This window comes from Paramacrobiotus metropolitanus, unplaced genomic scaffold (genome assembly GCF_019649055.1).
Source record: "Paramacrobiotus metropolitanus isolate TYO unplaced genomic scaffold, Prichtersi_v1.0 Parri_scaffold0000088, whole genome shotgun sequence".
Taxonomy (NCBI): Eukaryota; Metazoa; Tardigrada; class Eutardigrada; order Parachela; family Macrobiotidae; genus Paramacrobiotus; species Paramacrobiotus metropolitanus.
The window spans coordinates 495,746-522,961 of record NW_026570308.1 but is presented as its reverse complement, the minus strand read 5'-3'; the positions used below and the strand labels follow the sequence as shown (position 1 = coordinate 522,961).

Here is a 27,216-nt window from a genome sequence, read left to right as displayed (position 1 = left end):
TGTAACATCGTTTCATCAGCAACGAGTCTTATTGCCCAACTGTTTGTAGCGCCAGTTGTAGCGAAAACGTATACAGATAAAAAACCCCATCGTTCCATACTCGTACCGATTTTGCGAGTCGAACGGACTCTTTACAGTTTTTTTGCATACGCTTCTGGCATACAATTTTTTCTGGTCTGTTACGTATTTCCACTCAAACGACCAGACTGCACTGCCGAATTACGGGGTTCGATTTTTCTGAGGAAGGCATATGGCCCAGCAAAATTCTTATCGTGCTTTAAACTCTGTTCGCAAAAAATGTTGAGCGCTGCTGGCTATTATATTATTAATTTGGATATACAATAGATCTTCAAAGCAAGACTAAGGATTATCTGCATACTTCTGTCCCAAATACCACCGTCTTGAAGAAGTCTCACTTTGCAGAATTTTCGTTCAACGTTCAGAAAAAAAATCGACATAGGCTACTGTGATACCATACTGCTTTAGAAATAAAACTTTACCGTTGCAAACACCGTGAATAAAAATATGATTTCCTTAGGCTAAGCTAAGTTAACCTTTAAATAGGCCAACCTTTAAAAGCCACTCTCGATGGAATTCTTACATGTTTCACGCATTCTGCAAGGTACATATAAATGCTCTGTACTGGATACATTATACAATTCATCCTGTGCGGTCCGCGATGCAGTTTTTTTGTGAAATCATACACATACTTTTAGCTAAATTTTAGCTAAATGTAACTTGATTTACAGGTACCTGTAACCCAGGAGCATACGACCGTGGTCGACCTCGTCCATAGTTTGATCGACCAGACTTGAAGTCCCTTTGGGGTTGTCTGCTCTTGTGCCGTAATAATAATAATAATAAGAATAATACAGATACCGTAATTATCGAATTAGAAGCTCCCCCCGAAATATAAGCCCATGGGCTTAATTAAATGTTGTACAGCCCATATTAGCCAATGCCAAAAAAGTTAGTTTGAAAAATTGAGTCCCCTCCGAAATACAAGCCCATGCCCGTAACTGGAGCCCACCCCGTGAGGCGTTTGAAATATTTGTAACCCTGGGGCTCTAATTCGATAATTACGGTACTCATCATGTCCAAAAAAGCAAGGATAAGAGCTAGGCCATTTGCCAACGTCATAGCGTATGTATGCTTGAACGAACTGTGCCAACGTACCAGGCTATCCTTGCCATACTGCCGATGTTGTGATAATCTTGAATTACGTGTAAAAATCTGTTTTCTTTTCTGTAACATATTTTGGTAGCATAAACTTTGTATTTTAACTTTTTCGATTTGCTTTTGCCGTTTAACATGCAAGGTAATAAAATCAATTTTCCTGCCGTTATATATGCAGTATAGAATTTGATTTAATAATGTACAATTCTGATCAGAATTTTAAGACACTTAAATACGGCTGACAGCTCGAACTTGTACAGATACAGTAGAACTCTGAGCCCGAGAGACAGCAACCTTTAATTAGTATCACGGCACAGGTACAAACTAGTAACTGCGCACCAAAACAAAAGTATTAAAACACCACAACTGCGTTAAATTTCGATACCGAAGACTGCACCACGCCTATTATCTAAAGCATCTGCAAATAATTAGAAAAGATAGTCCAAATGGCCTACGTTATTTACCAGCAGGCCAACATGAACCAAGATGATTAGCGTGGTAATCCCGACAGTTCGTTGTCTTTCTATGTTCTGCACATTCGGCAAGATTACAACGGTGTGCGACAATCATATTCCTCGAAATAGCGGTCAGCGCGATACTCTAATCATTTCTCTACGGCGTGTTATTAAAATTTGCTGGCGTCCAAATCCCGACCTAATGTATCAACATATCAGGAAAACCGATCCGTCTAATTGTCACGAATGAGCTTTACCGTGACCAGCCCAGACCGCTAATAACCTACAGTATGTGCTCAAAACAAGTAAGTATTGCATGATCTTTTGGCTGTCGGCCAAGAGTTAGCAATTAAGGCGACTCCAGTGAAGCGAGCGTCAGCACAAGCAAACAACCATTTTACCTGGAAGCGTAAACAACCTCAGTTCATTTTTCAATGCGAAAACCGATGCAACGCTACCAGCTATTAGCGTAGCTTATTTATGGCAGAAACTTCCAAAAGACGGAAGCGACCTTTTCCAGATAAGAGATAAATTTCTAATTTTGCCCAGTTAGTTGTTGCACTACTGGCAGCCTTCGAGTAATCTTTAAATTAAGCCAACGCGTGCTGTTTTTCTTGGATGTTTCTTTATTGTATGAAAATTTTAGTGCAGACGTTTTACGGCTTTCGTGACTGTATTTCTGCCTGCACTTGGTTTGCCATAATAACTATTGCTAAATCGGTCGTCACGGTTTACGAGCTTGCCGAACAATGATGGTATCAAACTATTCTCAATGGAATTCCACGGCTTCGGGGCCGGTGTGGCGGTTCGAAGCGATATATTCGACTATCTTGTGTATACTGACGCTAAGCAATAACGCGACTGTTTTACTGGTGTTCTGTCGTAACCGCGATCTCCATTCTAACGCTTTCATCTGTTATTTAACCAATCTAATGGTAGCCAATCTCTTCCATGCTGTGTGTTATAAACCTACGGAGATAATTTTTCTCCTGCATCCCGAAACGGAGCATACCGAATCCTTCTGTGCAGTCTATCTCCATTTTGAATACCTGTCCAATGCGATGATGATGCAGTCTCATATTCTGATCACTACCAACCGTATCTGGGCAGTGTGCTGCCCAATACTTTACCAGCGCTATCATTCCACTAGAACCGCTGTAATGCTCTGCTTCGCAACCTGGCTACTTGTCTGTACATTGCTCCTTCCTGGTTTATTGGTGGATACAGTATATTATCGCGGTACCGGCGACAACGTTAACTGCCTGTTGAACACACCTGGCCACATGGCGCAAGAATACTGGAATATTGCGATTGAGCTGTTGCTGTATATTATGCCGATTTTCGTCATTGTGTCCGCGTATCCCGTGATCTGCTGGAAACGCTATCAGCGCAATAAGGTCCGCATGGTGATTGTGCCGAAGAGCAACACCTTGGAGGTGGCCGTGTTTCCCTCAGTGAATTTCCCGTCCAGAAGGGATTCCCTGGATGGGGTGTACGCCGCTGATCCATCACCGCAGCGAACGGCAAAAGCCTCCAAGTCCTTCACGGTGCTGACACTGCTGACCGTGGCTGTGGTGATCTGCTGGACGCCACTAGTTAGCTTTTTTACGGTATCGCTGTTCTGGAAGCGAAACATTCCCGAACTATACGCAGTTGGACAAATACTGTGGTCGTTAGAACCGGCGCTGGATCCCGTTCTTTTTTCCATCGCGCTGAAGGATTTACGTACGGAGATACGGAAGCTGTTCCGGAAGTAATTCCACCGTAAAAAAGAAAATTTCAGTTGGCAATAAAAATTTCTTTGAATTTTATGAAACTGCTTTTCTCCAAGTGATTTTGTATTCTGACACCTTTACGTGGGTTGGTTAATGGTTATCTCACTTATCCGTAAACAGCAGATTAGTTTTGAACATTTCCATGGAAATTTCATACCGGAAGCATGCACATAAATTCATTGAAAAGATGACTGGCTCCAGAAAACTGTGACAGGCAACGTAGGCGGCTTTTGTGACATATTCAAATAGCGTTTCAAATGCTTCTAGTAAACAAAGATCGAGATTACGCTATTAGGCGGCACGAATACACAGCTCAACAAAACTGGATTTAAAGGCTGCAGCAGCTTTCTGCGAATAGACCGGTCACCAGGATCGGTGCGCGAAGTATAATTTCGATAAGTCCGCGTACGCCCAGTCTCCAGAATACGTAGTCATTCATGATTTATTCTGGCCGGTCAAATGTGCTCATATGATCTGCTTTACATAAACACTTTCTTATAATTTATTTTGTGGCCACATATGGACTGCTTATTATAAATTCTATTAATTTTGGACTGCTTATTGTAACTGCTTATTTTGGACTGCTTATTATAATTCTATATTTTCTATTAATTTTTGATTTTATGATTTTCAACGATCGCGGGAACAGATCGCCCCAATATGAGCAACAATTCAACCCAGGCGGCTTTCGCGCCGGTAACAGGTTATACACAATTGCTAATCTGGTATAGTATCTCCGATACTGTTTCTGCAGTTGGAACTCTGGCGTGCATCATCTTGTTTATCGTCATAATTAAGCAGCATAACTTTATAGACGGTATTAATCCTTTAATTATCCAGCTGCTGCTAGTGGACGGATTCAATCTAGCTGTTCCAACTGTTGTTTCGCATACCGCAGTTTACTACACTCAATCCGGCAGCCAGCGCCGCATTAACTGCCAGCAGTTCGTTATGCAGTACTTCTCAATCGGCGTGTCACACTGTCTTTCCGTCTTCATCGCCTTCAACCGCTGCACGGCCGTTATACTGCCGCATTATTTCCGCTTATGCTACAGACGTGGGACGGTAACCGCAATGATTGCTTTCAGTTGGCTGTTTCCGTTAACTGCCTCGATTTTAAACTTTTTCGATTTTTTGTCGGAGTTTGGACAGTTTTTTCCTCTGGGCTATTGCGGTATGAAGCCACACGATACCCGTTTATTCGGAATTATCAACACTTTTACAACGACCGTCCCGTTTTGCATTCAGGGATTTTGTTACAGTATTGTGGTACTGGCGTTTTGTCGCTGCAATAAAGCAAATTTAAGTCGCAAACAACGAAAGGAACGAAAAACTTCGGTTTTGCTCATTCTGTGCTTTTTGTGGTATATTGGTTGCTATTCGCTGAACAGCCTAGTTTCCACTTACATGGGATGGTGGTGGCAGACGCATTGGAATGTGTTTATGTGGGCCAGAACACTTTTGGCTAGTGGTGCTGCTGGCACACCGGTAACTACAAATAGTGCAATCATATTATTAAATTCTGCAAATGGCCTTTTCTATAAAAACTGTTAGACTGGCTTGTGATAATAAAAAAAATACTGTTGTTGCTGTCGTAGTTTATTTTGATGGTGGGCAATGTGGAATATCGATCGGGTGTCCTGCAGCTATTTAAACTGTGTCAAAATGCCGTGCGTCCAATCAGTGGTCCTGCGGATTCCGGTTCGACAAAGAAACAGACGAGGACCGAAACTAGTGCCAGAAAAGATGCACCTGGGCCTGGTTATACACAGGCTACGAAGTTTTGACATTCCACCTGGTATACGTTGCACTTTAGTCAACAAGCAGAACCTCACCGACCAGACTGGCATGGACGTCGCACCGAAAACGGGATATCGATTCGTGTAAAGAAGATGAAGACGTCAATTACAAAGCACTAGTATTCTTGTACAGCGAGTAACGTCGTTTACAAATGACGTATCCAACGGGTACAACATGACGGTCGCACTAAATGTTCGCGTCTCACCATAATATTATTTGTATATGCCACCGTTAGTCATCTAAATTCGCGCTTTACATCGATCTTAAACACTTTCCGTAATTTAGTGTTAGTTAGTATAAAGTGTTCTCCAGATTTTCAACAATATGGAACCGATTGTCAAGGCTTTTGTGTCCATCTGGCTAGTCACCGCGGGCCTGCGTTCTTTGTACGGTAACCGTACGGTGCGGCGCTGGTGCGCTGTTTGGCCAATTTTATTTACAGCTTTCTTGCTGCTTTGCGGTGCATCAAACACGAAAAGAATTTCCATGGAGATAAAAGAACGGAACCAGATTCAGTTACTGTATTTGGTGTGGGAGGTCTGCACATATTTACAACCCTTTCATACTCGATTTCTTATTCATATGGCCGAATACCAGATGGACGATATCGTAGACCGTTTCACTTTAAACGTCAACATCAACAAATGGTTGAGTCGTTCGATCTGGATGATCGGAAGTCTCGGATCCGCCTTATAGGTGTTCGCGTTGGTCGGTCTAGAGTACTGTGTGTTCGATTTGGAGGAGGATCATCCGATTGATTGGCATGTGGCAAAAAATTGTTCATCGTCCCGGGAGGGATTCCCTGTACACGCCGACATTATGTGGCGTTGATTGGATTGTTTACCGGCATGGGATATGCGACAAATGCCTTTGTAATCGGCACGCTTTCCATAATTTTTTCCCATCTTGGTTTTGCTTTCCGACAGATACGGTTGGCACTGGCTAATCTGGCCCAAGAAGCGATGCGCGCTCTCGAGGCGGACAAACAAGCCGCAGAAGTGTCCTGCATTCAGGATACAGCAGCGGCCGGTTTTAAAGGGCATCGAAACTGGCAAACCGAACGAGCCGATATTTTGCGCCAGATAAAGCGCTACAAACGTTTATTGTTTTTGCTAGAAAAATAAGCCGCCGATATGAGTGGTACTTGTTTGCACTGTTTGGATACTCGATAATCTGTGCAAACCAGCTGTTTATGGTGGTTTTTCGCGCTAGACAATCTTTGCATCCGACTGCGTCGGTCCAGCAAACATCCTATGGTCCTTCTTCATTGTCTCTGTGATAGCAGCTCTCACCACTGACCAGGTATACCTCCAGTTTTTTTACCGTCAATAAGGCATAATTTTTAATATTTTCTTTGTCTTTCACTGGCTATTAAACAGTGCATGCGCCTGATTATGCAACTTCAAAGAGGACTATAGACACATGCCGAGATATACGTACATGCGTAATCGTACCAGCACTTCAAAAGCGTATGATCTAATTGGTCTGTACGAGTACGGAATCGACTACCTGGCAGAGTATTAATTTGTGAATTTAATGCTTGTACTTAAATGGAGTGTGGTACAAACAAAAACATACTGATGTTTATCAGAATGTGTCAACTGCCTCGTGATACCAACAGTACAGTTATTACTGCCGCTGTTATCTCCTTTTATAAGGTTGCGTTTGAACTTCGAAGGGAATCTAGATAAAATACCACAAATTTACTTCTTGAGATGGCTTCGCGAACCGTGTATGTATACGTACTGCATACAACCATCTCGTGCGGTTGAGCAACCGTATGAAGCTAGCTACGCTTTTAAGTAACCGGGCGCAGTGATTTTCCGATTTAAGGTCAAAATGCAATAATTTTAGCGAGTGGGCGATAGTTGACGGGTGGATAGCCGAATATGGATTTTATAAAATGATCATCTTCTTTACATATATGACCTTGCTTAGCTTTTTCCGGCTTTATGTATTTTGCATTCGCTAAAGCAAAATTGTACTATCTTTGACAAACTGGTATGAGTATTGACAAAAATATGAGTTATGATTATGAACAAAAGTATGATGGGCGGTAGGACCAAAGTATGGTTATGATTATGAGAGCCAATATGGGTATGCATTCTGAATTAGGAGTAGGATTATGAGTATGAGAACCGTTTTTATGAGTATTACGTAGGTACCTACCTAACCCTGCGTAACGGTACAGACGTATACTGCTTACATTGTCGCGATTACAGACGTATATTGTTTATCGGTACTTCCGGTCGATCGCATGGTAATCACGCATTTTTTTACAAAACTCACCTAGTGGATATTAAGATGTGCACCGTAATAAAAGATATACTACGCTGCACGAACATAATTTGAAACTATCACATCAACATACAACTTTTTTCTATGTCGACCTAACTAAGGAAAAAAATCCATTCCAGCAACACAATTTTTTAAAATCATTTTCAACTGGGTTAAGTATGCTGGAACTTATGTTCATTGTGGAAACAGTTCATATTCATGTTAAAATTTCCAAACAGACGGATACAGTTCGCAAAAATAATCTAGTTAACCGTTTTATTTCCGTCAAGCTAAGCAGTTAATCCCGCTGTCTCTGTCAAAATGCTGACAACCCAGGTATTCTGCAGCAAATCCCATAAGTGACAGCATGTCGCCGCAAGGCATGCGCATCCGTCGCAAAGGAATAATTGATTTGTTCCAGCGTCTCTGAAATCGTCTGTAAAGCGGAACATGTTACACGTGATTCTTTTTTCTGTCAGCTATTCAAGAAATTTTCTTTGTTAGACGACTGCTAAACATCCACACATGACTCATCTGCCACGAACACCTGCAACGGATGTCCCAGTAAAGTATTCATTTCCTGCTGTATTCCCGTGACAGTGCCAAGAATACAATTGTGCTACTAACAAAGGGAAAAACTGAACCACACGGAAGAAATATCTATAACTTGTTTATGGACATCGCTTATTGTAACAATATCGGTTTATTGTACCACATTCACTGAGCTACAGTCTCACTCACGTCAGTAATCCGCGTTTTCTTATCACCGCTGGGCAACCGCAATATATACATTAATTTTGTTGTTAAATACACAGTTCAAAGTTTCGGAAATTCCTTGGTCGGACTTCCTTCCATTGATTTCATAACCGTTAATCGTTGATTTTTCTATACGGATCATTATGTAAAAACTGCCGAAGGCTACATAATCACTTTCCTTGTTGTTCACCAGATCCCTGTTGTTCGTATAAGAGCCGTAGAGTGCTTACTTTCACCACGGAGATACGTTCTGAACGCAAGTTAACAAATTTCCCGTAGAAGAATCTCAATACCGGCAAAAATGATGAAAGCCGTAGTAATTATGTGCCTTGCCGCTATGGCGGCCGCCCAACAGCAGTTTGTGTGGGATTTATTGAAGCCGGCGCTGAATGCGGCGGAAGTACAGGCGATCCTGGCCAACCGCGATGCCAACCAGTATCCTAACTACAACACCATTCCGCAGACCGGCTTCAACTGTGCCAGCAAGAAACAGCCGGGATTCTATGCCGATACGGAAGCCCAGTGCCAGGTGTTCCACCGCTGCGACATTAACGGAAACCAGACCAGCTATCTGTGCGTTAACAGCACAGTCTTCAACCAAGTGACGCTCATTTGCGATTATTTCTTCAATGTCGACTGCCAAAAGTAAGCCGCAGTTTATTCTGCAAGGTCTTTTTATTTCAAAATTATCCTTAAGGTTTTTCGCAAAACATTTATTTTATTATTTCGCCAAACATATACATTAATATTTTTTTCATTCCTTCCATAATTCTTATACGAGTATACTAAATAAAACAGTCTAAACTGAAGGTACAATGCCTGTAAAAACAAGTTGATGAGGCGTGACCGCGGACCGACAGGTCGATTTCAATTTATTTTTGTCGTCCATTGTACTGTATATAGCAGTATCTAAAAATATTTAACATCAAAAAAATATAATTAGTTATAAATTAGCCTTTTTCTCTACTGGCCTGCAACTGATACCTTTGATTTCTAGTTTAAAAAGTCAAAGAAATGAAATAGTAGTACTCTGTACAGTATACTAAATCACCAATTCTTATATTCTTATAGTTAAACCATATATATTGTTTAACTATATATATATATATATATATATATATATATATATATTAATATATATATATATACTAATAAAATAGCCAGAAGAACAAATGAAAATTTGAATTGCTGTGCTGATATAGACTTTGTTCATTGCAGATTTGCCTCGTACGAGAATTTCGCGAATTCCCGTCTTTACACTGACCAGCCTCTCTTTGACACACCACCTAATGATTATGTCCCGCCCGGTGTGGGTGCCCCTCAGATTTTGGCTGCGCAGCCTGCTGCTCCACGTGCGGCCGCATCCCGTGCCACGCCCAAGAAGGCAGCCGCGGGCGGCAAAAAAGGAGTCTCTGCGTAGTGATTTGTACCTTTACGATTAACGAAGCAGAAAGCTCGCTGATGTTAATTCGATATAACTGCAGATCTCGATCAGAATCAATAAAAATCAAGTACATACGTTTGCATCTTGATCTAAATCATCGTTAAGAAAAAAATCCCCACACGGCTAACTGAAACCATTACGTATACACTGTACACGTAATTATTGTGAGCGATTAATTTTATTGAACCAGCTCCATCGGCCATGTCTTTGTTGTTTGCTTGAGAAAAAACATACAGTCGCGTAATATAATACCCAATCGAAAGAAGAAGCGCAATGTAAATGAAAGTCGAACGGTCAAGACATAAGATTATGGCTGAGTTTAGAATGGCACCCGCCTAGATAGATGTTAGACCAAAAAAAATTATAGCAGTTCATCTTGGTAGCTTAGACAGTTAAAGAAACTACAATATTCAGCGAATGCGAATTTACGATATCGTTTTGGTTGAAACATAGTACTAGTAACCTGCAGACGACTAGAAAGGTGACAAAATTCGCCGCAATTTGCGGTTAAGTACAAGGATCGTTATGAGTACTGTATTAGGTACTGTACCTACCTAGCCGTTACGCAGGTTGTCAATAAGTGCAAGAAAGAATCTGCTTACATAGCGGCATACTGTCAAAGCAAGAATCATATTGTAAATACGTATGTCTGGCGCATGTAGAAGCCATTTGGTAATTATGTATATACTGGCACACGCAATTTCGTAAATTATTTAGTAAAACAGAATTAGAGGGCATACAAAATCCAATGTAGCGGTCATGGATACAAAGCATGGGTGATTTATTTTACGCAGATAAGAAACCACGTTTGCGTGACAGGGAAATCCCCAGGCAGAGCGCAAAATGATATCTTTTATAGTAAGTATGGTAATGTAAATGTACTACCCGGCACCTCATCGTATTGTTGATATACAACACTGCATAACTGATATTTTTGACATAAAAACAGTTATTGCTCTTATCAATCGGCACAGTTTTTTTGGGTCTGGTAGCCGTCTTACAACAGCTGATCGGGTGTAGCCGAAATTGTGATTAATTTGGCATTTGGGAAATGTACTGCGCATAATTGTTCTTGTACGATCTAATTATACACTACGACTTTTGTACAACGGATCAGCTTGCGGTTTAACTGTACATTCTGATCAAAGGATCACCCACGTATCCAAATATCCCGATGGTAAAACTACGTATTTCAACTACATATTTCTCAGAGGTGCCACCTTTTCTAACGTTTGCACGTAAATGTACAAGTACAAGTCACAAATACATGGCAATCTCACCCGGAAAACAAAGTCAGCGGGATTAAACGCTCTCAGCCAGTCTGCATGAAGGCATGTTCCTGGAATTGCGATCCACAGTACATCCCCGAAGAGTGTTTAAGATGAGGATTTATGATTTGCATATCTATGTATAAAATTGAGACGGAAGTGGTGATAGCACTAACTATGTAAACTGGCTCATTTTGAAATCCTTGTACCTACTATCAAGATATTTAAGGAGGTGGGTGATCCGTTATTCAGAAATGTAAGGGGTACAGATCAGTAGATCCGTTGCTGAGAAAAATCGAAAATTATTCTAGATTTAGATAATCGACCGAAGCGAATCGAAGGTTCTCTATGTTCAAGAAATTAGGACTTTTGTCTGTCCGTCGGTCACGCTCCTAAAGCACTTATTAACAACTAGGGCTTAGCACCTACTAAGCACTGTTTAGTTCTCTAGCGAAAAATCTTCTACAGTAAAAACAGTCTCTTTTCTATAAATCTTCGGTTACGTACAAGTCTGTACAGTAGGCATGGCAATGTTCTGTATTGAAAGACCGTCTTAGTATTAATCAGACTGAATGGCCCCTTTTTCACAGAAAATTTAGAAATTAACAGATGCAAAAAGGTGAACATGTGCTTCGTTTAGTGGCTAACGGTGTTAGGTTAGAAAAGAACCGCCTATTGGGCGTAACGCCAGTAGTTAAAACAAAAAACGAGTACATATTTCGAAAATGCGTCAAAATTTTGAAAAAAACGATTTTTAAAACAGATGTCATCCTTACTTCCAAATTAAGAGCAAAAATTTTTATAAGACGAAAGCTTTTGCGGTGGAGACTAAGGGCATACACGCTCTTGAAACTTTCTTTCTGCATTAAGGGAAGTGACCCGGTACTGACAACAATGACTCAGTGAGACAGGGGAAAGCGCGCCGGCGCCACTGACACATGTGATTTTAGGTAAGGTTACCTTCGAAGCTGCTCTGAGGGTGGCGACACTGAATCGACCTTGAAAATGAGAACGGCGGTAGCGCTATCTTAAAACAAAGTTTATCACCAATATTCTCGCTTGATGAGCCGTAAAGCGAGGTTTGGTCACAAGCAGATTACGTTATTGCAGTATTCGCTGCATACTTAGCCCATGATGCCACTATAGTATGCAGTGATAATGTTGTTGCTGGAAGTATTTTATTGTTTTAATCTATTTTATTTGTCTCAGAGTACTGATTGAGGCTTAAGTGTTCGGGATGATTTAATATAGTAGAGAAAACGATTTGTCGTTTCTTTTAGCAAAGTTATAGTTAATAAAAAACACTATCTATAGGTTAATACTTCAAAGGTACATCGGTGTTGGGTGCTTTTGTCGCCCGCTTAGATCAACCACAGGTTATTCAATTACGTTGCCAATGTTTCCATTTACATTATGTACTACGCAGCATTCATATTGCCAACTTTTTTTTCGTCTTTAAAGTATTTTTTTCTCCAAATAAAGTAACAGAAGAAGTTTTATTTATACTGTTGATTCACTTGATTGCAAAAATTGTTTTGATCATACCAACAAGGGCGAATTAAACACCCAATCGAGCATCTGCATTTAACGTGAAGTAAGGCCAATATTTATAAGTCGGGTCATGATTTGACAATGTCTTTGATTTCGCCCTGTTGTCAGCTTCATTTCACGTCAATAAAACACTTACCGTAGAACTAGTTTGCTTTTCTTGTACGGTACAAGAACATTTCCGTGTATTGTACGTCTGTCAGAAGCCAGAACTGGCTCTGGTAGTGCCTACCGAGTAGGGTGTTTACGATATCGATATCACAAACACGCTAGCGTTTTATCGATCAGCCTTTGCCCTCCGTAAACCGAAGCATCAACTACATTCGCCCATGAAATTACAATAGTATTAAAGCTAACGGGGTTTGGCCCTACTCTAGGCCCACATTAATGCTGGCATTCCGCTCTTTGGCCATGTGTTGTTAGTACTTGTTACTATTCACTACCCACGAAATATCAGTAAACGCAATGGGAAAGTTTCGCAGGAGCTTTCACAATTTCCTTAACAAAGATCGGGAATGGGCTTATCAGGAAATCATAACCGAAGCCGTTGTGGTTCTTTGGTTTGCTGCTCAGCTTTCCGTAAAATTCGGCTCGCGCATATTTGCCGAATGGCAGACAAGTCGTACCGATCCGGCTATATCGACCCAGCTGGACCGGTTCCTTGGATGGATCGGACTGGTAAATCCTTCACATTTCATTTTTCTTTAAATTTCTTTCGCAGCATTTGGCAATCATCGCTAAAAATGGTAGATTAATAGCTATGAATATTAGGAATAAACAGCCCTTGAATTACAGGAAATGACTGGATGTGTTTGGAATGATGTAGTATCGTTCTGGAAGGCACCTGACGAAATTGCCGTTATACAATCAGTGGCAACGCTTTTCACGTCGCCCACGGTAGGAACCATGGGGTACGTCGGTGCCTTCGTGACCGTCTGCACAACGGCCATTCTTACCATCTCCGTGGCCGGCTCCTTATACGTCTACCGTAACTGGCGGTATCCGCGCTTTCGTCAGCATCTGCGCAGCTGCAATAAAATCACCAGACTGTTCGGCTATGGAAAAGACGACAACGGGGACTACACCGTCGGCTTAGCCTATGAAACAGTGTCCTGTGGGCTCTTAGTGATAGCTGCCACGGGTGTCCAGTTGTGCTGCGCTGCGGTTGTATGGTTCCTCTTATGTGCACTGCCGGTTGTGTTGGTAACCGGAGCCGTTATGGCGGTAGTCATCAACATTTACGGACTGATAGCGCTATTCCCGTGCTGTGTAATTTCCGTCTGTTTCCTGGCTGTTTACTGTTCGGGGAGAATCTATGGATTATGGATGCAGGAGACGTACTTTATGCGGATACATCGGAAAATTAAGTATGTAAGCCAATCAAAGATTAAGTAAGCCAATTATTATAGATGCATGTTGCGCTGCTGTGTTGAGATTTTTCATGCAATTGTTTTACTGGAAGTGGCTATTCTCACTGCCCTAACATCACCTTTGGCTACTGACACCATCTTTCACCACTTTTTGGCTATTCGCACGAACTTTTTTAAAATAAGTTTTACACCACTTTTGGCTGTTTTAGCCCCTACCCAGTAGAGCCTCACCGCATTCCCAATTGGCTACTCCCTATTCTTACTGGCTAATCTTTATAGATAACTTCTACAGTTTAAGTTGCTACGAACGTCAGTCGGCATCATGTTGTACAGTGTGTCGGATAAAACTTTTGAACAAAATTGTGCAATGCAGATCTGTATGTAATCCACTTCTGGCGGAAGAAATGCGGATTTATTCGGAGAAAACTAAGTACTACAGAAGTAATTCATTGATACAACCGTTGAGAAAATAATGTTCCGACATTGCTTCAGGACTTACAGCAGTGAAACAGTTTTATCGAAGCTTTCTTCCGGTCTACAAAAAAGCCGTTGCAATTCTCACGACATTTGTGACCGCTGTAAAATGCAGTAAATACAATCAAGAGGTGGAGGTGCGAGGTGGTGGCAATAGCCACACCCTTTTTATTTTGATGATGCTTGATGCATAATTATTGCGTTGATGCTAGGTGTTGGGTTGTTTCGCCAATGTGAGCGCTAGTAGAACGTGGCGCAGCTGTTAACGAAGCGGTCGGTACATGGTACCAAATTGGTATTCGTAAGGGAAATTTCGCTTTCGTGCACTCGCAAAGCCATTTTAGTATTATGTAGCCAAATAATTTGCGTGCCTAATTATGAAAATCGTTTGGGCTCACCATATCCGCTTGGTGAGTTATGAAAGATTATATACTCGTAGAATAGCAAAATGTTAATGTTAATGTTAATGTTAATGTTAATGTTAGACAAACACGTGTACCGGAAGTCTCATTAAAAACCAATGCTATTTTTGTGTTTCACAAAAACATACATTAATATGAAGCGCGATCTTACCGAACCAGATTTCCAAAGTTTTTTTTAACATTTCAACAATGAGTTCCACATTTTTGAAATTCGTTTTAAAATAATTATTTGTACACATTACGGTGTACGTACAGCTATAGCCATACGTAGATTAGAAACCGTATGGTCAGCTGCAAGACATCTTCATTCATGTTGCATTCATTTTTCACTTTATTATCGCGAGCGGACCAGAGCGGAGAGCCACTCTCCGATCATGTAAAAGCAATTAAATAACATTTTCCCCGTGCGTTTTGGTAATTTAACATGTGGTCGTGGTACTGCTGAACCTGCGGTTGTTTTATAGGAAAACGTTTGGGGTGGATATGCTGGTGGTTGAGAAATATTCCGACAATATGATAGAGTCAACACCGGAAAAATGTTTCCCGTCCGCCAAAATAACGCCGGCCGCCAAGAAGTCAATGCCGTCGTTTGAATCAGTGTTTCTGAAGGGATTCTTGTTCTACGCCGTCACTGCGGGTATAGTAAGTAATACGGGCCCAATCTGGGAGGGATTTCCTATTATTCGCTACGGGATGAACAGCCTGGGCTCGCACTGGAGTAGTGGTTCCGCTGCATCATCCGCGTCCCCGGCCTCCAGTAAAACTTACTGGACTGAAAGCAACCGCACTACTCGGTGCAGAACCTACGGAACGGTAGGTATTCGAATGTTACTGGTGACCGCTTTTATGAATTAAGCGAGTTCCAGAAACCGAAAGCTTAAGTAAATGTAAATGAATGGATGTTATTTCAAAATCAGCAAGCGTTCGCATATTTTAAACGAAATGGAATATAAAATTTACTGTTTGCTACGTTACAAATTCTTGGCAAATTTTTATCAGCTTGTTGGGAAGTCCAGATTCATATGACCCTGCAACCAGTTGTTGCGTTTTCATACCGGTGTGAGCAAATTATTTGGTTGCTGAATATCATAAAACAACGAGAAAAATATCTGGAATGTGCGAGAGAACGAGTTTACGTGCATGGACACGCCATTTCCTTAAGGGATTTGGCCCGGTACATAGTACCAAATTTGTATACATCCACGGCAACTTTCGCTGTCGCGCACTCCCAAACACGTTTTTGCATTGCTTTATGATATTTTGTAGCCAAAGGATTCGTATACATAGGCGAAAAAACCGTTTGTGCGCGCACATTCCGGTTCGGGAGATGTTAGTGAAATAAAATTCCCAAAGTTTAAACGCGCGGAGGTGAACCAAAAGTCTTATTATGGACCGATGCTCTTCAAATTTTGCAAGAAAACGCACATTACTATAAAGATCGTTTTGGTACCGAACCAGCTTTCTACCATTTTTTTCAAATTTTAAAATGAATTTCAAAAATTTTAAAATTAATTTAAAATTTGAAAAAAATGGTAGAAAGCTGGTTCGATACCAAAACGATCTTCATAGTAATGTGTGTTTTCGTGCAAAATTTGACGAGCATCGGTTCATAATGAGACTTTTAGTGCACCCTCCGCGAGTTTAAACTTTTGGAATTTTATTTCATTAATAACTCCCGAACCGGATGTTGCGCGCGCAATCGGTTTTGACGCCTACGTATACAAATCTTTTGGCTACAAAATGTCATAAAGCAATGCTAAAAAGTGTTTAGGAGTGCGCGACAGCGAAGGTTCTCGTGAATGTACCCGGATTTGGTACTGTGTACCGGGCCAAATCCCTTAAGAAAAACAGAAACGGCTTCTATTTTTTTTCGAATGATACACACTATAAATCATATTTCTAATGCGTTTGATTGTCGGATTTCAAGAATCTGGGCGCCCGGATCGCAATGCTGTCGTTCTGGGTGGATCTCGCTTCTGACGAGCTGAAATCAGCCGACACTTACAATGCACCAATTATTATCAGCTTTAATCCCGGCTATCCGTCCATTGTTAGTGGAAGTTTTGTGCTGTGGAACGGCCTGGTGTTGGCCGCCGGTTGTTTACCTCTTCTGCTTTTGGTGCTGGCTGAAGCTCTCACTATTCTACTTGGGATTTCATATATCGTTTGGCGAATCCTCGAATCCAGCTGGGATGCATGCCGCAACCGGAAGGACGCAAAAATCCAAAGGTGAAGATTATAGTATATTGTAATTTTAGTCCTGTAATAAAAAAAGGGACTAAAAAGGTGGAGTTTGGTCAGTCAGCCCGCAGCTCCAAACCTCAGCATTGAGGTCAACAAACAGTGCGCAACAGCACTGGGTTCTACCGGGTGGCCGAACAAAATGGCCGTCTGCTTTATGACGTCCTACACTTAATTGACGTTATCTGAGTTTCATTCGATAGAGCATTGCTTTTAACATAAAAAAGTAGGAAATTTCTTACACCCAAGAGATGAAGAGAGCCTATATAAAAAGCCCAAAAATCTTACGAAAACTGAAACTAGAAAAACTAGCAAATCCAAGCAAGTTAAGAAACCAGAAGCATAAAAAGCCTCAGGACTCGATAAATGGAACCATGCTGAAATAACTGAGAAAGGAACAACTGAACAGCCATTTATTTTTTAAGGGGAAGTACGCTGGCTTTCTTAAAGTTTTGCATAAAAATGCATATCAGCATCAACCAGATTTCCACCATGCATGATTCTGGGAATTTAAAACAAATTTCAAAAAATTTGAAAAATATTTTGCAGTTTGAAGAAAATGGTGGACACCTGGTTCGGTGTAAAAACCATCTTTAAGTCAATGTGTAAAACTTGAAGAGGACTGGTGGATAGTAAGATGTTGCGGGCCCATGCTCAAACTCGGACTTGGACTACTAAAACTCGGACTCGGACCACACTTGGACTTCTAAACTTGGACTCGGACTCTTCGACTTGGACTTTTCTTGGGTTTCTTAGCTTTCTTAGGCTTCTTAGGTTTCTTGGGTTTCTTAGGTTTCTTAGTTTTCTTATGTTTCTTAAGTTTCTTAGGCTAACTAGTTTATTTCTGAGGTTTCTTAGATTTCTTAGGTTTCTTAGGCTAACTAGTTTATTTCTGAGGAGAAGTCCAAGTTAGAAGTTCTGATGTCGAAGTCCAAGTTAAGAAGTTCGATTTAGAAATCCAGGTAAGGAAGTCCAAGTCCAAGTTATGAAGTCCAAGTGTGGTCCAAGTCCAAGTTTCAGCAGTCCAAGTCCGAGTCCAAGTCCGAGCTTGAGCGCGGGCCGATGTTGCGCGCACAAACGGTTTTCACATCATGTACGTATATATGTACAAATCACTTGGCTATAGAATGCTACAATGAAATGCAGTTAAATGGACAGTATAAAAGTGAGCGATAACGAAAGTTTTGTACATATACACTAATTGGATTAAAATGGGTACCTAATACCTTGTACCAGTATGTTCTCCTTTACGCACCATAACCACCATCAGCAGGCCATTCCGATCACCATGATCGGTACTTTTACCACTTCCACTATCGCTACCAAAGCTAAAATTGCATTCAATTTATTTAGAAAGCTCCCTTTTTCGCATTGTCAACCCATTATCAATTTCCTAATGGACATCGCTGACAAATATGGATCGGAGGATGCCGGCGACGGTGCAGCGTACGATTTCGACGTCAATAAAAAACCTTTCACTGACACCATCGTCCGGTGCACATCTAACGACCGGTGTTCATCCAGCCAACCGGCATTTTGTGTCTGTTCGACATGGGCGTACACAGTGTATTGCATTGTGACGATGGTACAGGCGTTGCTGGGCTGGATGCTCTTGCCGTTTCCGGTGCTGGTGTTCGCGTTACCGGAGCGATTGCAACTTCCTGGCATTCTTCTGTTCTTTTCGGCTTTGGCAGTGTATAAGTACCGCCAGTTCATTCCGAGCGCTCTGAAGGATTTCAGCACCTGCTTCCGTAACAGGGACAAAAGGACCAAACGGTGCCCAGGCTGAGATTCAACGCGCCAGCACTACAGGTAATTGTACAGAAAATACTAATAGCCAAGATTCTGTTGGTTGCAACGTTTTGTATTCCAGATTTGCGACACCTGGAGGAATTTAGCTGCTGCTTAGCCCGTTTTACTGAATGACCAGCGCTACAAGAAACCGTTTAATGGATTATTTGTGCAATTTGAAATGTAACTTTAATTGAAATTTACGCTTTTAATTGAATAGTTGCCCTTGAAAAGCGACATTTTTCAGTTTGTGTCTATGTCTTCCGGCACAAATATGTCTTTTATTTGTGTATGTACCGTGACAGCACCTGGTCACATTGCGTGGCTGTCGAGTTTTTACCTGCGAGAACAGTTCCGGTATGCGACTACCCCCTCTTCGGTTTCACAACTCAGTTAAAATTTCGTTTTAAAACTGATTCTCGACAAGCACAAAGTTTTCTATCGTTTACTTTATTTTGAAAGCATATTAAATGTTTGCACGCACAGCATCGTCAGCTCTTTCGTTCCTAAAACGACAAAGTAATATGAGGCTAACAAAGTGCAATTCGGTCTTCAAAAAACATTCACCCAATGCTCATAACATGTCTGGATCAGCGCAAGAACGGTCTTCATTTGCTATGTGTATTTACGGTACTTGCAAAATTTGAAGGAGGTCGGTTTATAATGAGACTTTTGGGTCTACGCCCCTAATTGCAGCATTCAAACTTTTTGGAATCTGTTAGCCTCATAACTCCGCAACCGGAAGCTGCGCGCGAAAACGGATTTCAGGCTTATACATGCAAATCATTTGGCTACAGGGTGTCACAGTACAATCCAAAATAGTGTTTGGAAGTGTGCAAAAGAGAAAGTTTCCGTAGGTGTGACCGAATTTAGTTCCACCAACCGCGTTACGTCCCTTAAATTAGCAGCGGCGCAGTATGGCCTCCCTAAGCTGCAGCGGTAAACAACCAAAACAAAAATGAAATGTTCCAAAAGCTATGAATTTTATAAATGCACAAGTGGAAGGTGTTACCTATATGGTTGGTAAATAATGGTTTGTTGAATATCTTTCAGTTTCTGAACGAAAAAGCGTTGCCGTTAATAATTACGTATAGAGGTTTTATGCGTTATATATGTTTATGTGGTAGCTACAATTTCATGAACTTCATCTTTATCTTTGCGCAACAAAGCTTGATGTTTATGATTATGCGGAAAACCTAATGTTTCTCTGTTAAATACCTAACCGGTCAGCACAGAACAAGCTCGATTTTCTGCTTAATCGGAGCTATGCAGTAGGTTTGAACAAAGATATACGGTTTATCAAGTAGATCTATTTCATATATTATTATACGTAAATAGCGGTTGCCGTTCCGCGCTTCTTAAAGGACCACTGGTGTGATTTAATTATCTGTCTGATATACACGTTCATACTCTGTAGTGTGTAGTATTTCCGTGGCCTCCAGTTTCCCGTCCTAAAATATTTAACAGCGCAAAGTATTCGCAAGCTGACATCTGCAGTTTATACGAAGTGCACCCATACTAAATAGGGTACCAGTGCCAATATTTTTAAAAATAATAATTTATTTCCACTGGTTTCGTGGAATTTACGCAAGTCAGATAACCGGCACGGTATTTTACACGAAGTCTGATTGCGTTCTTAGTTAATCGCTCATAACTCAAAGTACTAGTATAGTATGTGTGTTACGATTTTAATCGATAAGTGGTGTTATAACTAAATGTAAGATATATTCAAATCAAGAATAGGATTACAAAATATTGTTGATGTTTTATTTGTTCAAAGCAGTTTTGCCTAATGATTGTATATTGGTAAATTTGGATCCCTCTTTTAAAGTGTTTTTCCAAATTGTTTCCGCATCTTTCATTAACATGAAATCAAGGATATATTATGAATAACATCTTAAAAACATTTTGTAAACGTGAGCTTTCCAAGAATGCAGTGCAATGCAGATGACACATCGGTATATTCGTATGGCTATCTGTTTGTTTTGTAACTTCAGAAGGTCTTATCAGCAACAGCAAACGAAGTTCAAATTTTGAAAATGTATTATGTTACAATTTTTGGCTGCTTAACAGCTGGGAAAAAAATGCCAGTTTGACAATTCAGTGTAGCTTACACATCCCACTTGCAGGAAACCGATCGAAACAGGTTAGCTGTTAAATCCTTGGTCAGGGATTTGCTTTCAAAAAACCTACTTGCGGATTTCACGAGCAATATTCGTGCGCAATTTCCATTATTCCGTGCAATCACTGCAATGGACAAACACAGCTGATATTGCTGCTAATTTTTACAGTAAACTGCTGTTCCCTACAGTGAAAAAAAAAGAAACTTCCCTTTTCTCGGAACTAAGTCAGATAAATTATTCTACTTACACTTAGCGAAAAGCAGGAATTTTTAATTTCGGAATGGGTAACTTCAGTTTACCGCTTGCAGGACATCCTTGAAATCTAGCCAATCTTTCAAATTAATCCATAAAGAAATCCGTTCTTAAGATAATCTTGATTTGATTCAAAGTATCTGTGTTAAAACACAGATACTTTATTTAACACAGATTGTTTACACAGAAAATCTGAACAAGCTGGTTCATCATGAGACTGTTGATGAAGAACCGGTTTGCTTAACAACTCATTGAAATTGTAGATCGCCTATAACTCTTCAACCGGATGTCGAGTCCACAAACGGGTTTAACTTCAGTATACTCAGATCATTTGTCGGCAAAATGTCATGAAAGAATGTAAAAAGTGTGGGTATATGCGAAACCGAAACTTTTTGCTTGCAGTTACTCCTACCGGGCACTTTACTTAAAGCTGCAGTAATCCCAAAGGTCAGTTCTGTGGCTTCAGTGTTTACCTGTTCATACTTAGTACATTCGATGCCTTACACATTCAAAATTAAATCCTGCCGCCCGCTTGCCCTAATGGCTGTTACGACCTTTATACTAGTATTACATAAAATTATACTCTGCCGCAACTGCCTGTTAGTCGGAATAGCGACTGGCTAAAACCGCATGCTAATATTGTATTTTTAATCAATATTATAATGTTCTCGGTTCGCGCTTGAGAAATCCCTTTTGTTTCTCAAGCGCGAACCGAGAAAATTATAATATTGATTAAAAATACAATATCAGCATGGGGTTGGTTTCCTGGCACAGAATTGTTTGGCGGGAAGTGGTATATCCATCCAGATATTTCGGGAAGAATTTCCTAGTGCATCCAGTTGAAACGGTGCAAATAATGTCTCGAAAAGATGCCGTGCAAGGTCTCAAGTGGATGCACAAGGAGAATGCCCAGAGGTCGTTCCATGTCCCGCTACCGCACCTGCATGTTAACGTATTGCATTGAACGACTGTTACGCACATAAACAGTTTACTATTCACATACATATCTTATATATTTAACGCGAACCGAGAACAGTACAATATTGATTAATAATACAATATTAGCATTTGGTTGGTTTTCTGGCACGGAATTGTTTGGTGTGAAGTGGTATATCCGCCCAAATGTTTCCGGAAGAATTTCCTAGTTCATCCAATGGAAACAGTATAGGTAACGTCTCGAAAGCATGCCTCGCAAAATCTCAAGTGTATACACTGGAAGAATGCCCAGAGGTCGCTCCATGTCCCGCTACCGCACCTGCATGTTAACGGATTGCATTAAAAGACTGTTACGCATATAAACAGTTTACTACTCATATATATTATATATTTAGCGCGAGCCGAGAACAGTACCATATTGATTAACAATACAACATTAGCATGTGGTTGATTTCTGGCACGGAATTGTTAAAGTGGTATTTCCGCCAAAATGTTTTCGGAAGAATTTCCTAGTGCATCCAATGGAAACAGTATAGGAAATGTCTCAAGTGGATGCACTAGGAGGGCGTCTGCCGGTCGTTGTGGCCTTTAAACTGCCCAAAGCGATCGAATGCCGCCAAAACGACCGCCTTAATTTTCCCACCGTTTTTTTGCGTTTTCTGTAGCGAACAAAAGGACTTTGTACGTAGGTGTTTCTTCCTGAGTGTAAAATCGCATCCGGCATCTTTTGCCGGCATTTAATTTCGTATCCGGTCGTTTCTGTTGGAGTGTAGTTATGTGTCTGTTCGTCCTGTCGTTGTGTCAGTTCCCATCCTGCATTAGGGCCGTTTTATTTTGTGACTTTTAGCTCGGACGATGTCTTTCTTTTCAGTCTTGTTGGTGCGCCTTACACCTAAACTGACCGAAATATAAAAAAACCGAAGTACAGATGTGGCCATTACACATCTTTCCGTTAGCAAGGTTTCTGTTTGCTTTAAAATACATTGCCTCGTAGGAAGACGGCCGAAATGGGTGGAAGCCGAATTAAACTCCAAAGTGCGCGCAACTTCCGGTTGCCGAGATATGGCAAACTAAAATAGGTGAAAGTTTAAACGCGTTGTTGTGTACTAAAGGTCTGATTATTACCCGAGCTTCTTGAAACTTTGCTGTAAAAATACACGTGGTCCTGCAGTCGAAATTAAATCAGTATCATGTCCATAGCATTTTTTTCCGATTTCAGTTTCACAAATTTTCAGCTTCATTTTAAAATTATGGTAATGTGCTATGAAGCTGAAATTGTTTCACTTTTGACTTTATGATAACGTATCTTTTACAGCAAAGTTTCCAGAAGATCGGGTAATAACCAGACTTTTGGTACACAACAAAACATTTAAAATTTTCGCCCATTTTATTTTGCCATATCTCGGCAACTGGATGCTACGTGTGCAAACGGTTTTCCGAGCAATGTATACAAATTATTAAACTTTAGAATGACATAAAGTAATAAAGTATTACTAAAAAGTCATTCTGAATGCTCGAAAGCGAAAGCTTTAGTACAGATATACCGTTCTTAACACCATGTACCGGGCCATTTTCCTAAACTTCAATTAACGTTGTTAGTTGTTAACTCATATGAAACGACAGTTTTGTATGTTTTCGATGAATGGTTCACAAAAAACGGCATGTGATACACAAATGTGCATGTTGTTTCATGCTAATCGCTTTCATCGCTGACTGATAACGTCGGGACTCGGTATAGTTATAACTTTATCTCGTTAATCGCGAATATTGTCATGATTTTTGCAAATGTCGTTCAGAAAGGTCAAAAGGCATCTGTTAGCAACTGAGTTTCTAAACATAAATATATGTATGTTTTATGTGTAAGCTCAGTTACGTGTAGACATTTTACATAGCGATTTGCTTTATGAGAAAGATTTCTCGTTTTCTTTATTCTGTGAGTAGGTTTAATTAGCGCAAACGCAAGTCAAAACATACGGTATCAAGGAACTAGATCTATGACACAACTACAAAAAAAGCTGAGACATCGAGATCGGAAAAACCAGAACTTAATAAAAAAAAACTATAAACGCCATTAGATTCAGCATGTTCAGAAACTGTGTCACATGCATTTCATTTTCTGGAAATAATTATTTAAACCCGTCCAACCGATGCCGGTTCCGCCCAAACCGGCTTCGGCAAAGCTTTCAAGGTGACCTTCAGGATAGTAGCAGTGCCAGTTGCTTAGAACATTTATTAAATCATTAAGTATCCTTCCTGTATAATAAAAGATTAAGAGGAGGTTTGGCCATCGTGTCTGCGCATCCATCCCGAACGACCCAATGGATCAATCTTTTAGCTTTATATATTATTCGATAGCCCAAATTTGATAGGGTTTTACAAAATCAGTTAGATTTGAAATTGCGAATACGTTTTAAGCCAAACTTTGGGAAACACTACGTACGAAGTCTACGGAACAATGCAGCAGCCAATCGGAAAATCGGTAATAACTCCGAAACCCGTTGGTGGTCAGGTAACTGTGCTTCGGGAGCGGTAAGCTTGATTTAACGTATCTGACCGTCCATAGTGTAGGAAAATATGTATTTACTGTTGAACCGCAAGTACTGTATTGGCTGTTGCATGGAAATGCGGCTGTCTTGTGAGCGTGAATCAAGTTTTACATCTCCCACTTAGAATTCTTATCGTTTCTTAAAATTCACTGACTTTATTTAATTTTAGTAATAGTTACAGATTTAGAAAGCACCGTTGAGTATTTCTACTAATCTATTAACCGAAGGCGGCGCCGCAGGCGACGCCGAGCTGCGGCGCGAGCGGAGATCGCAAAACAGCAAGCGAAGCATCCAGTTTTTGGATAAAAAAAGTATGAATAAGACAATTTCCCAGTGTCCGACTTGGTCCGTCCAGAACTTATTGAGGGTGCGGTTACCCCTATAATTTATGTACGCGCAAAAATCATTAAAAATATATTTTATAAAAACTTCTCTAAGGCTCTAAAATATTGTTAAATTACGAATGCACCTAAACTGGCACGGCACCCGCCCGGTGTATCGGCAATCCAACCGCCCACGGTAGCGGTATGCAGCGATAGCGGTTGGCCAGAAAGCTTCATTCATGAATGAAGAGGAAGGATTTCCTCTCCCTCTTCCCACTGATTTTTGGATGAATTCACGTGATCTTCATCCAGATTTTCGTTTCCTACACACTTTGAATTCATTCAATGCATGATGATTTCTACACATAGTTGTCGGCTGAATGATAAATCTGAATGAAAAAACATGCATTCATTCAATGCATGTGGACACCTTAACCCGCGCGAAACCATAGAAAAGCGGCAAAAATGTTTGCACAAAGCCTTTCCCGATAGCGCCAAAGCGTGATCTTGCCTGTTTCATTTGGTGCTCCTCGAAACAACCTAGCTTTTCCCAGTACAGATCGACACAGCTGGCGACTGTAGCTAGCCCAAAGAAATTCTGTGAAACAAAGCTGTTTAAGAGAAGCGCCCGCTGATATGTACGTCAACCAATTCCTGCCGGCCATGTCAATCAGTTTCGACGATCCAGCCCAATAGATCGCCAGAAATTTTATTGTTCTTCCCATCGCTGACCGGTAGGGTGTCGCTGCGCACGTAAAAGGAGCGGCGATGCCAAATGCAAATTCTTTTAAAACAATCACGATCAGCGATTGTCCTTTCGCACCAGGTTACCCTGTTCAATGCTTATTGACACCCGGAAAATTATACAAATAAATATGCGCTGCATGCTACATTTCCGTACCACCTACCTGTATTTCGGGATTGTGATTTTTTTTTTAATAATTTTCTTTGTAGCAGTAGCCAATATGCACAAAGGATTTTCCTTCTTGTATACGCAACGCGGTAATTCGATGTTGGGATAATTTCTGGGATATCTCCTTTGTGTTAGGTAAGAAATTCTGTAGAGTCGACAATCTGCAGGAATTATCCGGCGGTTACACGTACATTGCGTATCTGTGAGTATGCGCAGTGTTCAAAACACTGGGCATTTAAGCGGCTTTCAAACTTTAAAAAGACTCACCGACCGACACTTTTTCCAACCAGTCCCCTTGAAACTATGGGAAGTTGCGGCGGCAGTACCCGTCAGTTCAGCACGCTAAAAGTAATGAATCAAGCGACCGCGAAATTTAGAGCATAGAGACAACACATAATATGTACAGCCCAACTAACTCAGTGTTTAACGTTTTGAAATACGGAAAATCTTCCAGTTTTGAAAGAAACACCAAATATGTTCTAGGTGTAATGGATAATATGGCGCATATTTATGACACAGCTCATTCACGGAATGTGTCGAGGAGCAGAGCAGTTAACGAATGCTTTTTGTGATCTGCTAAGTTCTTTCCATCGGAAGGATTTCGAAGTGAGGAGTTGAGGGTGCAGGCACAGATAGCTTAATATGGTGCCGAATGCCGATAAAACGCAATAAACAATTTTTGTGGGTAGAGGCTCAACCGTAAAGCCAGCCTGGAATACGAAACAATGTAAGTCATGTGACTGCTGCAAACCTATACTATACAGCAAAATATTGGTGCTAGCTTAAGCTGTAGAAGTACCCATATTTAGTTGCGCTGAGCCTCAGTTGTCATCAGTTTTAAGATCCTCAGAGACCGTGCGATAAACCTCCACAACAACCGGAATAAATTGGCGATACTTGCACGCAGCTAAACCGGTAAAGAACAGAGGAGCCCCGGAAGCTTCAGTCGCTCCGGTAGCCCGAACACCAGTACCGGAAACGGGACAAAAGACCAGCCAAACCACACCAATGCTATCACCACAATGTGATGCACTACGTACGCCCACGTTGAACACACGCAAAATGCCGGTTTGTTGGATGGACACTGGTCAGAGAATTCGCACAGAATGATAGGGCAAGTTGGGGCTTTCCGGTTGGCGTGTTGATTGTACACTGCACCGTTACCGGGATCCTCCGAAGCGTTGTTGCCCACAGTTGACGCTGAGAAGTTTGCGATGGGTTGCCGATGCCTCGACGGACGTGCACTATAAAAATCAGCATGCAGCGCATTGCATCATACTCGCAATAATTTTTCTGCTCTGGAATTTTTCTACCTGTGCATTTGCG

The 27,216-nt window shown here is 41.0% G+C and overlaps 2 protein-coding genes across 2 annotated transcripts; both read left to right on the top strand.

Moving 5' to 3' along the window:
• Positions 1-8,230: 8,230 nt before the first annotated feature.
• LOC129596301 (U-scoloptoxin(01)-Er1a-like) lies at positions 8,231-9,767 on the top strand. The gene is made up of 2 exons (XM_055493539.1): positions 8,231-8,884; positions 9,458-9,767. The coding sequence occupies exons 1-2, from the start codon at positions 8,541-8,543 to the stop codon at positions 9,657-9,659; spliced, it is 546 nt and encodes a 181-aa protein (XP_055349514.1). The 5' UTR covers positions 8,231-8,540; the 3' UTR covers positions 9,660-9,767.
• Positions 9,768-12,839: 3,072 nt separating this feature from the next.
• LOC129596287 (uncharacterized) lies at positions 12,840-19,162 on the top strand. Its single transcript, XM_055493523.1, has 6 exons — positions 12,840-13,177; positions 13,295-13,866; positions 15,230-15,578; positions 16,693-16,994; positions 18,360-18,818; positions 18,880-19,162. Exons 1-5 carry the CDS (start codon positions 12,965-12,967, stop codon positions 18,793-18,795), a joined length of 1,872 nt encoding a protein of 623 aa, XP_055349498.1. The 5' UTR covers positions 12,840-12,964; the 3' UTR covers positions 18,796-18,818; positions 18,880-19,162.
• The last annotated feature ends 8,054 nt before the right edge of the window (positions 19,163-27,216 follow it).